This window comes from Macrobrachium nipponense, chromosome 33, assembly GCF_015104395.2.
Source record: "Macrobrachium nipponense isolate FS-2020 chromosome 33, ASM1510439v2, whole genome shotgun sequence".
Taxonomy (NCBI): Eukaryota; Metazoa; Arthropoda; class Malacostraca; order Decapoda; family Palaemonidae; genus Macrobrachium; species Macrobrachium nipponense.
In genome coordinates, this window is record NC_087219.1 from 46,478,983 (window position 1) to 46,496,418 (window position 17,436).

The 17,436-nt window shown below is 36.5% G+C and overlaps 1 protein-coding gene and 1 long non-coding RNA gene across 2 annotated transcripts in view; one reads left to right on the forward strand and one right to left on the reverse strand.

The window, feature by feature from the left end:
- The window catches only part of LOC135203145 (lachesin-like), a 562,167-nt gene extending 551,267 nt beyond the window's left edge, over nucleotides 1-10,900 (forward strand). The window contains 2 exon segments of the mRNA XM_064232817.1: nucleotides 7,357-7,607; nucleotides 9,016-10,900. Coding sequence (XP_064088887.1) covers nucleotides 7,357-7,607; nucleotides 9,016-9,266 — 502 coding nt within the window. The 3' untranslated portion in view covers nucleotides 9,267-10,900.
- Nucleotides 1-17,436, reverse strand: part of LOC135203146 (uncharacterized) — a 449,843-nt gene that overhangs the window by 10,392 nt on the left and 422,015 nt on the right. The window lies entirely within an intron of this gene.

The window sequence follows — 17,436 nt, forward strand, 5'->3', positions numbered from 1 at the left end:
TATATATATATATAATTATATACCTATACTATTATATAACATATATATATATATATGTATAGTATATATATATATATATATATATAGTATATATATATATATAAGATAGTATATATATATATATCAATGGAGGTTTTACATATTTTCGAAAATATGTAAAACCTCCATTGAACACAAGGACTTTACAGTTGTAGGACGAGCTTCCAACAGCCACAATTTGACAATCTTAGAATCGTTAATGATTAAACGACTCGTCCCCTTGTTGAATAGCCAAACCTCTGCTGGCACACTGTACCTTTCTTAGTTTCTTCCTTTTATCTCCAGTCTTGGCATTGCCGCTGAATAGGTTGGTCCAGTTTTACTTTACTTGAATATTTCTTATTATTTTTTTTTTTTTTACTTGTTTTAATAATTTTTGTCCTGTTTAGTTTACGTTTTTTGTTTTTAAAGGTGTCTTTTTAGTATTTTTAATATTTTAAGTTTGTAATCATTGTGCAACTTTTAAATCTAAAATTCTTAGCTTTATTGTAATTTACGAAACGTCGGGAATAAATTGACCCTTTTATCAAGTCTTTATGTCCTTCTCATTGATGTAAATCCGGCTGTGGCCACCGCTGTTTGGATATATATATATATATATATATATATATATATATATATATATATATATATATATATATATATATATATATATATATACACACACATATAAAATTACATAATAAATCTACCGCATCCATTCCTATAAGGTTATTAGGATAATGACGATTCTTATTGTGGTCGGTCCATTCCATGATGTGTCCACCTCAAGAAGCGAAATAGTAACTAGACGCTACAACTTTAGAAACAACGAGATGCAACAACTCCATAAATAGCAAAATGTGGTAACTCGGCCAACTGCTACGTTAGGCAACCCTGTCACGAATTTGAACATAATCCCCTCAAACATAAAAAAAAAAAAGTACAAATGAAACTAGGTTCTAGGTACACCCATTCAATTATCGAAAACAACGGCGCACTCTAATTAACCACCTTATATTATTACGCGGCATTACGGTACAGAAATCCGCCTGTAATTCTGGCATAAATAGTCTGATTACCAGATACTTCCATACTTCCAATTACGTATTACTTTCATGACACGTCGTTAGACCGCATATTTCAACTGCAACGGGCCATCACCAACCTCATGCATTTAACAGCCCTCGAAAATGAGAGGGACTAATTAATATATGGCATTTCCACACTCCACGCGGCTGCTTCCATCCGCTTTAATTTCCCAGCGCCCGATAAATCTACGGGATCAAACGCCGCATTTGGATCTATTATTTATTTTATCATTATTTTTTTTAAATGTCCGCCGCCCGAAACGTTTTGCGGGATGAAACGCAACAACCAAGACTTTAATATGCATTTAGGAAGGATGGGGGTCCGGATACAACGAGACGAGAGAAAATATTCGCGTAATACACATTCAACTCATTTCGTTCCCTCACCCCGACTAGTCAGATAAATCTATGCGAGTGTCATCCATATTTGCAACGTCCTCTTTCACAACTGAATTTCAGTTACGTATAAATGTTTCGAGTATACACCGAGAAATATGTACACACACACACACACACACACACACACATACATATATATATATATATATATATATATATATATATATATATATATATATATATATATATATATATAGACTTTCGTTCTAATGCTTGGAATTAATAATAATAATAATAATATAATATAATAATAATAATAATAATAATAATATCCTTTATCGGCTCAGGGCCATATACAATGAATATACAAAATACACAGTAACATACAATCTAGATATATGAGTCAACATGATAGGAAAAATGAGTAATCGGCACTTATCCACAAAATAGCTGAGGTAGCATAAAAAATAGTAATCATAATACTGGTAATAACAGTAATAATATTGGTGAGAAAAAAAAATGCATTGAGAGTTATAACAGTTAGTGCACAGATTATATAACTTAAATTTCAACTAGAGACCTTGGGTGGTTACAGTAGTCAGGTCCATAGGGCTAAATACGAAAATTTAATGTAGAAAAAAAGAAAACTTTAACTTGATAGTAATCATGGTAATAATGAAAAAATAAAATATCAGCAATAAATATAATAATGACAAAATCTGCAGATGAAATCTTGCTAATACAGAGATTAAGTCCTTTAGGGGACAAAGGCCTCATTTTCCCATCTTTCCCACAATTTAGATCTTCTTGCTTCACTCCTTAGGATGCTTTGTATGAGCGAGTTGCCGCTGTTTCTCACTCGGGTTACCAGACTGGACATTGTTCGCCTTACAATGATTTTAAATTGTCCAGGTGGTTTTTCTAAGAACATCTGTGTGGCGGAGTGGTAGCGTGGAGTGTTTGTGAGGCGTCTCAGAATGTCATTGTGCACAACAGTGATACGTCTCATGGTCTCTCGGGTATAGTTCGTCCAGAGGAAACACCCATAGATACTGTAGCAGTACGAGCGGAAGAGCAGCAGTTTCATGTCTCGGTGACAGAAGGCAAACCTCCTTGCAATCATGTTGCCAGTTGCACATAGTTTACGACGCCTCTGTTCAATGTCTGCCGTATCTTTTAGGTCGTCGGTGATAATGTGACCCAAATACGGAAATTCGCGCACAAATTCCAGCCGATGGTTTCCGAGGAAAATTTGTGGTTCTGCAATATGCTTAAGCGATCTCGGGAGCTGCGACATGCAATGGGTCTTGATTTCCTTGTAGATTATATCAAATTCCTCTGCATATTGGCGGCAAGTGTCGATGAGTCGTTGGAGGCCATGCACTGATGGGGAAATCAGAACCATATCGTCGGCGTAACAGAGGTTGTTTATAATTGTTTCATTGACAGTGCATCCGATTGGGAGTGAGTTCAGTTTGACATTCAAGGCATCTGTGTACGTATTAAACAGGTATGGAGAGAGAATGCCCCCTTGCCGAACCCCGTTTAGGGAGCCGAAGGTGTACGATAATACGTTACCCCATTTGACACAGAATTGTTGTGGGGAGAACCAGCAATGTAAAATGGCAGCTTCAGGAAGAGCTTCAGGTAGTTTACTCTGTCAAATGCTTTTCTCACATCTACAAAACATAGGAAAACAAGAGATGCTGATGATAGGTAGTAGTTCAGCAATTCTTTCAGTATGTAGATGCAGGTGTCGGTTGAGTGGTTTGCTTTAAACCCGAACTGGTTGTCAGTGGTGTGTAGAATACAGAGAAGTCTCACAAGAAGAACCGACTCAAGTATCTTCGATGCGATCGTTGTGATTGCAATTGGCCAGTAGTTGCCAGGGTCAGCTGCATCCTTTAGCTTGTTTTTGATTAATGGTTTCAAGTGAACTAAGAGTAGGGAGTCTGGAAGAAACTGGTGAATTATGCACACATTGAATAAGGCAGCTAGCAAAATGTAAATTATCGGATGGCAGAATTTGAAAGCCTCTGCGGGAAGACCATCACAGCCGGGCGATTTATTATTAGGTATGCTGTTTATGGCATTGCTGATGTTACCTGGCGTAATACGGTCTGCAAAATGAAATTGAATGTTGTCATTAAGGAGGTTATCTACCTCCCTTCGGGAATCCTGATCATTTATGCAATTCAGGATATTGTTGAAGTGATCACCCCACATCCTTGCGATAGCCTCGTCTCCGACTGCTTCCCCTACTCTCTGTGATAGCTTTTTAGTTTTGGGATTTAAGGACTGGATATTTTCCAAAGACGAGGGTAATCACCGGATTCTAAGTTTCTAGACATTGCATCTGCTCTTAGTTGTTTTTCATTTAACCTGCAGTGCTTAAGAGCAAGTTTGAATTGCGCTCTCGCCTGCCTCATTAGTAATGCAGTGTGTCCTTCCCTCGGGCTACCATTTTGCCTCCACAGTAAAAACATTTCTCGTGAGTATGTATACAGATCTTTAACCAAGTCGTTCCAACCATGTATATTACGAGAATTACCTTGACGAAATCTATAGGCAGTCCTGCCTGAAGCAAGCATAGCGGAGATTATGTTCGAATAGAATTCATTCAGATCCCTCTTGTGGTGGTCATTTTTACATTTTGTGTTGGTACAAAGTAAGGCGTCAGCCGGTTGAACTATTGACCGCAACCTGGTTTCCGTGGTCGCCCTAAAGTATCTGGTTTTCTGTTGGTTTTTAAACTCCCAGTTAACTGCTGGTGGGCGGTCAGTTAGTGGGTTCACGGTAGGGAGGGATGGGGTACTGAATGACACCTGTAATGGGATGTGATCGTAGCGAATACTGCAGGTCATAATAGAATCATGAAGTTGTGGAGATGTGATGCAGTGGTCCAGCCAGGAGGTTGTAATTGCGTCCGCTCTATTATGTACATATGAGTAGGAGGAGGGAGGGAGGAGCATTACATCGCTAATTTGGAGAGCATGATTTTGACAAAAGCAAGTAAGTTCATTATAAAATTGTTTTGTGGGGTGAGAATTAAGGTCCCCTATTATACAAATATGATCAGCAGGAGAATCATGAATAATACTGTGTAACTCCCCTAGGATCATGCAGTAATGATCAAAATTATTGTTATTTTCCCATGGCATATAAACATTAATTATTAGGATTTTAGAGTTCCCTACTGTCACTTGAAGCCCCAGCAATCTGTCACTCCTGTAGGTCATCACCTTGATCATATTGTCTAATGATTTGTGCCACAGGAAAGAAAGTCCCCCTTTCGGGCGACCGGCTATGATTTGATCTGTAACTTGCATCGATGAAGTCGAGAAGTTTCTGAAGTCTTCATGAATCGCAAATGGCAAGGTCATGTGGCCAGAGGAGTGTTTCTTGCAATGCAATGATGCCGTTGAAATTTTTGCTGAACATGTTTAGGAGAGGAATGTTCCGCTTGAGGCCAAAAATATTCCAAGAGATTATGTTTAATGTATCCATGACTACTCACGAAGATGGGAGATGAATGCGCTGATCATTTGGGTGGATGGGGGGTGGTTGGTCCTGGATTAGGTTATATCTTGAAACTAATATATTAGGACCGAAATTCTCGCCTTTAAGAACGTTGAGGTGTTGAAATAGGCAGGTAATCCTATAAGCCACTTTATGTTTACTTCTGCATGGGAGTTCGTGAGAGATAAGTGGGTCAGAGCCAGTGAGAAACTTGACTCTCTCCATTATGGCGTCTAGCGTCACCGATGAGCGCAGATTGTGAATTGCTACGTGACATCTCTTCTCAGGTGTCGGGCGAGGTGAAACACGAATGTTGGGCTCCGGTCCAGCGGCCAAACGAGAGGTTCTTCTCTTCTTTCTGCTTGTTTGTATCTGCCAGCCGCCAGACCCCTCAAGATCACTCTCATCTGCATCTACGATGGGGGGTTGGGGGGGTGAGAGATAGGGTGGGGAGGATCACAGGGCTGGTAATCATCACCGGAGGTCTATCTTGCCACCTTCCCCGGAGGCACTGGGGAGGGAGGGGTGGGAGGTTGGGGGACCAACAGCCCCTCAGAACGGCCTACAGGTGAAGGGGGCACTTCGTGTTTTGCTGGGAGGCGAGGAAAAACTGGGTGCCGCATTCGTAGGAGCCTGGTGGCTATCAATCCCTGCACTCCTTTGATTGCATCCCAGATCCGTGTGAGATTATTTGTTTCCACCGTTTTAAGACTGTCTAGGGATTCCTGTAGTCCTTTGAACACGTCCCAGATTCTTGATAATTTATCATTTGTCTCCTCGATTTTTTCTGAGTTTTTTCCCATTATTTCTGAGAAGGATTTTGCTGTTTGGAAGGCCTTTTCTTACCTTTGGTACACCGCAGGTAGGCTTAGGTCAGCAGGCCCCTTTGGAGGCAGATTGTAAGGGTCATCGGCGTAGATTTCCACCGAGCAGGTCCTTAGCCACTTAGTGATATATGATATTTTTTTGTGAGAGGACAAGTTCTTCATGGATCGCTCCTTGAAAATGCTCTCTGGTATCAGATCTTTGCATTTCGTATATGCAACGTTGATTTCCTCATCGGAGAAGGCATCACTGACAGATTGTATAGCAGACTCGACGTCGGAACGGTTCGATTGGTATTGCATATAGTAAAGACAATTGTTCGCGAGTACGGAACTTGTGTGTGGGGCACAGGCACCGGTAGGTGCCAGGGTCACTTGCGCAATGGTTGGAGGTTGGTCGGATGACATTTTTGTGGTAAGGGAAGGGCCAAGCACTAACACATACACTGCATTCTTTTACCCATTTCCCAGGACCAATAGGGCTCGAGTAGCTGTGATTTGAAAGATTTCTAAGGCACTGATTGGAGCAGAAAGAATATTAGAATCTTCAATTGCACAACACTCTAAGGCTTACACGCCGGGTATTACGTGGAGACACTATTAACACATTGCTTATTATAAAAGGTATAATCACCAAGGGCGAAAAACCCTTCTTATCTGTGAAGAAACGCGAGAGAGACCTCCAACACGTCCGCCCCACACAAAATTCTATAGCTTGGTTGATTCTAAACGAAAATCATGGCTCAGTTAATACAATATTACAAGCTATTCAGTAAATCAGGTGCCTTTAATCGTGGCTTCTTTACACATATTATAGTATAAGAATACACTCATCTCTTCGTAATTCTGAGCTAGCTAAAAACAAGTAATGCAAGAAATCCATATATCTTACGTGCAATTATATAGTTTCCATCTAACATTCTCCCGTTCTGTCTTTCTCATTAAATTTCTACTGTCTAAAAACTGTTCGGGGGATCCACAGCACCAGCAATACTCATTTCATTCACAGGACTTTAATATGTGCGTTTGGTGTACAAGTACAATCTGTTGCCCTTATCCAAAATTCTACGAAATCTGCGGGGCTTTCGCTTGGCATTTCACTCAACATTTTTTCTGATATGTGAATTTATTAGTTAACGCCATGATTCAAATGTTATTTCAATTATCATTAAAATTCAACATGTGAAAACTTCAAAAAGTTCAATACTTTGCTAAGCTAGCTTTCAAGGAAGAGAATGACCATTCGGTTAACTAAAAGCATAACAGGGTTACAAAAACAGAATAATTGTCTTATCCTTTAGATTCCAGCGAAAGTTACCTATTAACATCTTATATATTATTCTGAATTGCATTTATTTCAATTCAATATATAAGACGTTAATAGGTAACTTTCGCTGGAATCTAAAGGATAAGACAACTCACAAGGCTCAACATTTTGCAATGTTCTTACTGCAGATTTCGTTGGTCCAAAGGCAGTCTGAAACATTAGAGTAAAAGCTAGATATTCCCCCAAAAAATATTTCAACATACATGTGCCATACAGGGATCTTTATTTATTCCATCAGGCCGAAATACAAGGTGAGAGAGAAGACCCACTCGTACCACACTAACATGACCCTGATCATCCGCGACCTGAAGAAGGAGGACATAGGAACCTACACCTGTGTGGCCCGCAACTCGATCAGCACTGCGGAGGAGCAGATCAGGACCTACGAGATAAAACTGCCCACTCCGAGCAGGCCTACCACGGAGTCTGGACCCCGGGGAGGTGGGGATACCTTTGCCAAGGTCCACGACCACGGGGCGCAGTCTTCAGGTGAGTTCTGCTAGTTCACTGAAGGTCATTTGTATTAAACACTGGGCACACCATCAGGTTAAAATTTCTATAGTCTGGACACTGGAGGAAGGGCACAGTCCTCAGGTGAACAGGACCTCAATCACCGTCCTCAGATGAACTCTTAAGCTATTTTCATGAGGGCACGTTGGAGTATTACGAGATCCTTTTGTTAAAACACTTCTCCCTGATCACCAGTGGTTTTATAGCCTGGAACCGGTAGAGGATATGATTGGTTTGCCAGGGCTATTTGCCAATAGGGGCCACCCTCAGGTGAGGTCTGTCAATTAAGCTGTTTATCCAGGCAAGCAAGCGTACTAAGAGACCCTTTTGTTTTAACACCTCTGTGGTACCATCGTTTTAAGGTTTTCTATAATTTCCCACATTTTCACAAATAGGCATCATTCATCCACTTCTCTCTACGTCACCAAAACAAGTGGTTTTTCAATTCGGTGAATTACATTTTCAGATAGGCTTTATTGGTAAAGATTTCTAACACTGTAGACATTTTCAGAAAAGATAGACCATGAAACAAAAGATGGCAGTAGTAGCATTATTTACTAGAATTAATATCTCTGATGGTAAAATAATATACCTTTGCTACCTAATGATTCTTCCATTTCCTGGCAAAAACCAAGACTTGTTCTTCACTAATAACGGACAAATCAATTCACACATATTCGTCTCCCATAGTTTATCACTTTTACTTTACTGTTTTAAATACTAATACTAGTGCTTTGTAGGTTTGTTACTTTACTGTACTAAATTAAAACGATCCCATACATGAAACCATTTTAAACATCCAATTACCTCTGAGCTACCACTTACAGGTATGCACAAGATCTAAGGCAAAGCAAAAATATTATAATAAACTTTAATCTATACTTCCAAGTCCCGACAAGCGGCACGTGTACAATGTAAATATCCAGTTACCTTAAACCCATACTTCCGCAAAGACACAGGAAGACGAAAGCAATATCCAGCTAATCATTAACTAGCCTTCCAAGTTTACACAATTTACTTTTATGTATTCTTCTAGGTTTGCACAGGATGTGGGTGGATAAGAGCAATATTCAACTAAACTTATCTACCACTGACAGGTCCCAGAAAAGGATAGAGTAAAATTTCATTCGGCCTTAATCTATACTTCCAGGTCTGTACAAGATCCAGAAAAGTAAAACATAATTCGACCTTAATCTATACTTCCAGGTTTGTGAAAGATTAGAAAAATAAAGCATAATTCGACCTTAATCTATGTATACTTCCAGGTCTACACAAGACCCAGAAAAGAAGAGTAAAATTGATCTCAACCTTAATCTATAATTCCAGGTCTACACAAGACCCAGAAAAGAAGAGTACAATTGATCTGAACCTTATTCTATCATTCCAGGTCTACACAAGACGCAGGTGGACGAGAGCTACACGTTTGAAAGCCCCGTGGACACCTCACACAACCCTTACCTGAAGGGCAAACGGAAGGACTTCCAGTACAACCTGGAGGGTTCCGGGACCCCGCACCAGAATCCTCATCGGCCGAACGAAGTTTCGGGCGGAACCTCGAACCTCCTCAGGACTCTCTCCTCCTCCTGCTCCTCCTCTTCTGTCCTTCTTCTTCTGCTTCTCTTTGCTCATGTGTTTTGAACGGGGCCGCCTCGCCAAGTCATTGGCGACGTCTAGAACTGTAGAATTTGTTTTTTCTAAAATATTAATATTGATATCGTCAGGCTGAAATACACACGGAATTCTTTCTGGGATATCCCTTCGCTGATGCAGCACTGACTTTTCTGAAAAGCTTTTTACAACAGTCTAAGAATTTGTTTCTTACCGAAGGTAAATAATGAATTGCTTCTGATTACATTTTAGAAAGATGGCATGCAGTGTTGTATCTTTTCAATTCTTTAAAAAATATAAAAATAAAGAGAAAACGCCTTCACTGATCATCGCACCAATGTGGTTCACTCAGTGAGCACCTATGAAATATCCGGGGGCGAATTCGTGTGTGTTGGTAGCCTGGTCTGTGTCGGTAAACACGTCGTTAGAGGGTTTGATTCCGTTCTTGATCGTAGCCAGTGTCCATTAGAGCTCATGAGGAGAGGAGTCGAACTCTTAACAATACCACTGCTCTGCCGACGCTTCTTTTTTCCTGACGCGCTTTTTGAATCGTTTATATATCATCATCAATCTCTTCGTGTGGATGAAGCCAGCTCACTCGTTGTTCCTCGACAGACAGACAGACAGAAGCTTTTGGGTCGCCTTTCCCCGGGGCTGCAGGAAGAGGTCTTCTGTGACGTCCAGAGATATGCACAGGATCACTCAATGAGGCAACAGACGACAGTTGTTGACACGAACTTCCGATGATTTTGACCAGAACTGGAAAGGCCTCGAATCAAGGCGTCTCTTGTGAAAGACGCTTCTTCTAAGGAACTTGGTGCGAAAAGAACGGTTCCAAATAACAATAAACGTTTCACAGTTCTGAGTCTTCTTGCGGCAGTGTTTCCCTCACCAGCGGCTTTACGTATATAAGCACTGGACGTGACAAAAGGCATCTTGGAGTATCCCATGGCTATGAACTTACCAATGCGAAATAGCAGACACTGAGCCAATTTCTTCTCAATACCTCAATGCCGTGAAAGTGTCTGAAGTCAGACAGCGCTCGATTATTCGCAAATGCTGAATTTACTTGCCGAACTAAAGGATTGGGATTTCTACTGATGAATTTCAAAACGATTGGATACATTTCTTGCAAGTTTCCTTTCTCTCAAATTTTCTGCACAACGAAAGGAGATTAGGATATACTACTTAATCTGGTATGTGCCAACCTATGCATTCCCTTTTTAACGACACACACATTCACAAATATAAATTTATAACGAAAAGTTTAGTGAAAATAAAAGCGATAGAGCATTTCTATTACAAATTTTTTCACAACACTTGATTTTCTACCATTTTAAATACAAAAAATACAGCTAAATAAAAGTTTTATACTCTTACATATACATAGAAACATAGAGTGCAGATGATCACTAGCAATATTTCTGTCAAATCTGTTACGAGATCATTTGCCTGTGAGTCAATACATTTGAATTTGCCCAAATCCTCTGCGGTCAGATGGTACTTCTAATGGATGTTTCAAATAACTTCAGACATTTCCATGTCACTAAAATTTGTCCAGATTCTTTACATTCTTCTAATCTATCTATAACTGTTCAAAGTCTAATCCAATACATTTAGTCAAGGAAATTCTCTCTCTCTCTCTCTCTCTCTCTCTCTCTCTCTCTCTCTCTCTCTCTCTTCTTCCTCTCTCTCTCTATAATTATATAAATATATATATATTCTATATATATTATATATAATATATATATATATATATAAATATATATATATATATAAACATTTTTTTTCTTTTCTTTATAATCTCACTACATAGTTTTGAAGCCTCGCAATAAGCACTTCGTTTCCTTCCCCTGAATTTCTATACATATTTCAATATCCTCAAAAAATAAATAAACAAAATAAACAAATACATCGTAATGGAAACGAAGGAAACCCCAGTACGGCAAATAAATTCGCAAAGAAATCGAACGAAATGTAAAACATAAACAATGGAGGGTTCTGACCTATGTCATGGCATCTTTTATTTGTAAAAAAAATATAGAAAAAATCCTTAGAAACAAAAAAAAAAAAATAATAAAATTTGTGTTGTTAGTTCCGCCGTTCGACGCTAGAGTAGTGTGAAGTAAATAAATAAATACTTAAATGAATTATTATAAAACTGCGCTTTTACTGTTCGTCAGTGATTATTGAATGTAAATATTAAATTTGCCATGATAGAAAAATAAAAATTATATATATGATATATATACAATGTAAAGTGTAACTCTTATTTAAAGAGCTGGTTTATGTAGAAACTGATAAAGAGCAAAAACTATATTTCGAGAACATTCTCCTGAACATTGTTGAAACGATTATAGAGTGAAGTTACGAGTTTAATATTTATACATTTTATTATGAAGTGTGGTGACGATGATGATAATGGCAACAATGAAGAGAATGTGTTATCAACTATGTCCTATATAATGTTACTGTAACTATACCCGGTATGATGTTAATGTAAATACATTATTTACAATGTTATCTTTCATTATGCTTTGTATAATGTTATTCAAGTTATTCCCTATAAAATGTCAATTCTCCCACAAATACTGACGTCAATGGGACGGACGCCCTGATGACTTTATCAAGCCCAGGTCAGAAGGCGACGAAAAAATAAGTGTTAAAGAAATGGAGTCTCTAACCCTGAGGGAAGATCTGGAAAGCCCCTAGATGGACGGAAGTTGACAGGAATCAGCTGTTCTCCTTCTCTCGCCTTTTGTCTCTCGTCTTTTCCTCTCGAGTCTCTCCCAACCTTTCCTTTCCAACTTCTTTAACGCGCCCCTCTTCCGTCCCCCGGGTCTAATTTTAACCCCTCATACCTTTCAGAAGACTCCTATAATAGTTTAGGTCAGAAGTGTCCTTAAAAGGACTTCACAATAACATAGAAAACCTTCTTTGGGACTCAGACTGGGATAGATAAATGGCCGATTTCAAATCAATCTCCAAGCGAAATTCTAAGCTAGTCAGATATCAGGAAACTAATGAAATGTATGTTTTATAACAAGAGACAAGTCACCACTCCAATTATCCACTATTATTAAAGTCACTTCCTCTCTTATGCTTTATCGTAACAAGGATCACGTGACTCAGTGTGCTGCAAGAGGCAGAATGAAATAATAAAAGGCATAAGTGCCAAGTGCTTTCACGTATTAAATATATACTTCTTCAGGGCGCAGTATAGTACAGTGCAGTACCCTGAATAACTGTGTATTTAACATACGAAAGCGCTGGGTACATATTCTTTTTATTTTCTTCTGTTTCTTGCAGTTCATCTCTAGTGAAGATGTAACCAACTTCAGTTCGGTTGCGTATATCTAAAAACTCAAGGAATTTGCAAGTGTCTGGGCCTATAATTGGCCCCATTTTCCATTCTTCCCAATACTTGTGCCTATTATTTGCTTGTCAGTTTCCAATGACCTAAGCCTATGTCTGTGAACCCCAAAATTTGTTTCTATGATCTTTCAATGACAGAGGCCTTTATTTCACCGGACTCCCTGGAAAACAGGTTAAAAAACGGATTCAAATTCCAGGAAAACATGCACATTTTTTTACTGAAATTCTAATAAAAAATAGGCCCTAATTTGCTCAATTCCAGTTAAAATACGCCTATAATTATTTAATGAATTTCTAGTAAAAATGACCTGCCGTTTTCCTACTTTCAAGTAAAATAGGGCTATCGGAGAAATTTTCTGTAAATCAGACTTACAACTTATTGGTATCCTAGTATGAAAGGCCTATAATACGAAAAATATATATATATTTTTTTGTCTTAATTCCCAATAATGCACACCTGACATTTACCATATTTTCGTTTTAATGGACTTATAACTGACCACTTCCCTGTTGTATGCGCTTGATAATAAACCGGATATCCTACAAACAGGCCTACTAGTAAAATAGGTCTATTATCTGCTGAGTTCTAGGTAAAAAAAAAAAACCATAGTTCACTATACTTCAGTACAATGAATCAATAATTAAATGAATTTCAAGTGAAATATACCTAACCCTTTCTATATTCTCAATTAAACGAACTTGCCAGATCATTTGCTAAATTCACAGAGGAATAGGACTACAAACCACCACTGCCATTATCACCATCATCACCCAATTGTTGCTACTATGCTAAGCTATTAATCTGAGTTCATTTGAGTGTCATCTTCCTTACATAAGATAATTACTGTTGATTATATTGATATTATCTGTTGCAGATATGAAAATAATTATTATATGTAATTATTATAGATATCATAAGGAAATGTTATTTGATGTAATATTATTAATATATAATTATTTTAGAATGACAAGCAATGTGAGATGACACGTTGCTGCTACATAGTTTTTCAGCAACACTGAATTGTATTTCAGGGAAATATTGAATGCTGATGTTATCTTAGTGGGTAAAAGACCACCTGCTGGTACCTCTCAAAAGTAAACAAGATTTGAATGAGAGACAGCATGACTAAATGCAGAAATTACGTGATTTCATTAAAAAATTAACATCTTTATTTGAAAACAGCACTACGTAATGGGGGGAAAATCCAGATTTTGTGGGACAGTCTCATAATTTAATGGGACAATTGCTTATAGTAAGGAAAGTCACCTCATTTAATAGGGAAAATCTATTTTCGATTTTTCCTTGGTATTACTAACAAAAAAAATAATCATTATGGGGGAGGCGACAAGATTTTCAAAGGGATTCATCAGAGAATAACAGAAAAACGGGAAAATCCTCATGCAGGTGTTCTTGTATAATGTGGAGATAAAGCAACACTTGTGTGGGAAGTATACATAATAAATATATTAAAAGAAAGCCAACACACAGAGGCGATGATTGAAGGGGGGCGGGGAGGAAATACAATGAAAGGAGGAAAATGGCTCAACTGAATCACTGAGAACTACGGGGTTGCTAGTGCCCAATTGGGCACTTTTCAGGTATTTCGTCTGAACTTCTGAGAGGCATTCAAGAAGTTGTAATAAATACTGGTAGAGTTTCAGTTTATGAGTAAATCTGCGAGTTACCTAACTGTAAAAGTATATTAAACGCACACTTACATAGCATAAAAGATTTCATCTATAATACATAAGGTATATATATATATATATGTATATATATATATATATATATATATATATATATATATATATATAATATGATATATATATATATATATATGATATATATATATATATATATATATACATAAACATATAAAGCCACTGTTATGAAAAATTATTTATATATATGATCAACAGACACCTATAAGAAAAATTACTATAAAGTGAAAAATATGAACATAAGCCAGCGACTGCTATCTTTTGTTGAATCTCCCATTTCCTACTGTGTATATATGGAGCCTATTAGGATATTAAGAGTTGGTATGACTTTACTAACATTCCGTGTATAAAATGTAAAATAAAAGTACTATCACTTGAAAGCGTTTTGGTATTTTTTTTCCTTTGTTATGCGTTGATGGTGCAAAGCATTAAAAAAATTTTGGTTTAACTCCATATAATTCACCTTGTATTTCATAATCCACTTGCAATTTTATCTATTTCTTTATTAATTGGTTCATTTATTTGTTGTTTTTAAATAACTGATCTCTTCTTCCTGTATGTCTTACAAATGAACACCATATTCAATGGATGCTTGAATTTCAGGTCAATGACCCTTGTGGGGTTGTTCCATAAGGATAGAGTTCATCTTCTGAATAACAACAATGATGATAATGTTTGCATTACTTCTCATATCTTTAAAAATTTATTTCGTGTTTAACACTGTATAATTTCAACAATCTTGAAGACAGCCATGGGACCATGATGGTGGACTGAAAATTGCTCAACAACTTGCATTTCTGCCGAACCCTGCTGCCCACTTCCTTAACTAAAGCCAATAAAACAATAATACATTTCGTGTCCTGTAATCAAATGTCATCCATTCCTCTTTTCTTATGTAAAAACCAAACGATACTGATCGTGGAACATAATCTCAATAGTCATACTCATGTGACTGCAGAATCCAGTACTGCTGTCCTTTCCCACCCACAAACAAAAATTATAAAAGGTTGATCCTTCAAAACCAAAATAATCCAAATCTTTCAATTTCTTCTCAGATTAGGGAGCGTCACAGAACCATGATGAGGAAACAAAACCCCCAAAGCGCAAATTCCTCCTGGCCTTTGGTCATCCAAAACCAATGAATGGAAGGTTTTCAGTTTTTGCGTGAGATTGGAAAGACAATAAAGCTAGTAGAGCTCACCCCCCCCCCCCTCTCCTACACCATTCAAGTTACAAAAAATAATTAACAGAACAATTAAAAAAATTCCATAAGGCCACTGACAAAAATAATACGGATGAAATGCTCACAGGAAAGAGAATAATAGAATAAAATACCCCCTTTAGTATTTCTATTCTACTGACGATAATGACCGCAAAACTTTTCTGAAAAAAGATATTCATACTTAGAGAAAATCCACTCACTTGTAAGACAGGTTAGTGCAAAAATACTACTTTTAATCCAAAAATTAGAAAAACTTTGAGGATTCTTAGGGCAAATCCACTCGGCATTTTTGGGTAATGAAAATTTGAAATAATTTTAGTACTGGATAAATGGAAATTCCCTTTTTCCAAGAACTAAAAGTACTCCTAATCTCATTTTTATTTTATATTAGTATATATATATATATATATATATATATATATATATATATATTATATATATATATATATATATATATAATATTTTTTTTTTTTTTTTTTTTTTAAAGTAGGATTTCCGTCCTGAACTGCATTAAAACTGGGTGGATTTTTCCCAAAAATCTGATTTAAAAAAGACTTGACAGTCCTGAAGTATTGTCTTAGAATATTATTATTATCATTATTATTATTATTATTATTATTATTATTATTATTATTATTATTATTATTATTATTATTATTATTTTGGACAAGTTCCACAATCATATATCAGTGGTAGAATGTGAGACTTCTACCATTGATATAATATGTGTACCTTACATAAAATTATTTCTGTTCTCGGCATTGAGAGTTCTAACCCATTATTATTATTATTATTATTATTATTATTATTATTTTATTATTATTAGTGATAGTAGCAGCAGCAGTGTCTATTAGACTTCTTTCTCTATCACTAAATATGGCTGTTGTTTTTGTGAGTACTGACAAAAAAGACAATAATCAGATCATACGTTGGTTTCATCAATACAAAACAAATAGGCAGTAATTACAACGTCTACCATCAAGAGTATTACATACTGCGACTACTTTATTCTCTATTCGAACTGTTAATTAAATTTTGCCCGTATCCCATTCATGAATTCACTACTCTATGATTTATGAGCAATTTCATAAATGAAAATAATATAATTCCGGGGAATTTATGTACCGATACAATATCGCTCGACCAATGGAGCAGCATTGGTGTAAATACAATAAGCAAGGCGTTGCGTTTGTGATTGTGATTTTGTTGTAAATACAATCAGAGTAATAACAACAGAAATACAATAATAATAAGCGTATATACAATAAGTGAGGCATTTGCGTTTGTAATTAATAATAGTAATTAGTGTAAATACAATAAATAAAGCTTTTGTGTTTGTGATTTTGTTGTAATAATAACATTTGTATTAAAAATATTGTGTCTGTAGTAGTAGTAGTAGTAGTAGTAGTAGTAGTAGTAGTAGTAGTAGTAGTAATAATAATAATAATAATAATAATAATAATAATAATAATAATAATAATAATAATAATAACATGCGTCAATAAAATGAAAATGTAAATCCACAGTAGTATGTCTGTTTGATTTTGTAATTTAAAATGCAAAGCAGAAAGCTTTCGATGACCTGCACGGTCTTCCTTGTCAATCAGATTGACAAGGAGGACTGTGCAGGTTATCGAAAACTTTCTGCTTTGTATTTTAAATTACAAAATCAAGCAGACATACTACTGTGGATTTACTTTTCAATAATAATAATAGTAATATGAATACAACGTATAAGCCATTTGTGTTTAAGATTCTGTTGCAATAATAATAATAATAATATAATAATAATAATAATAATAATAATAATAATAATAATAATAATAATAATAATAAACAAACTAATGCACGGACAATACATGAAACAGACTAAAGAACTGG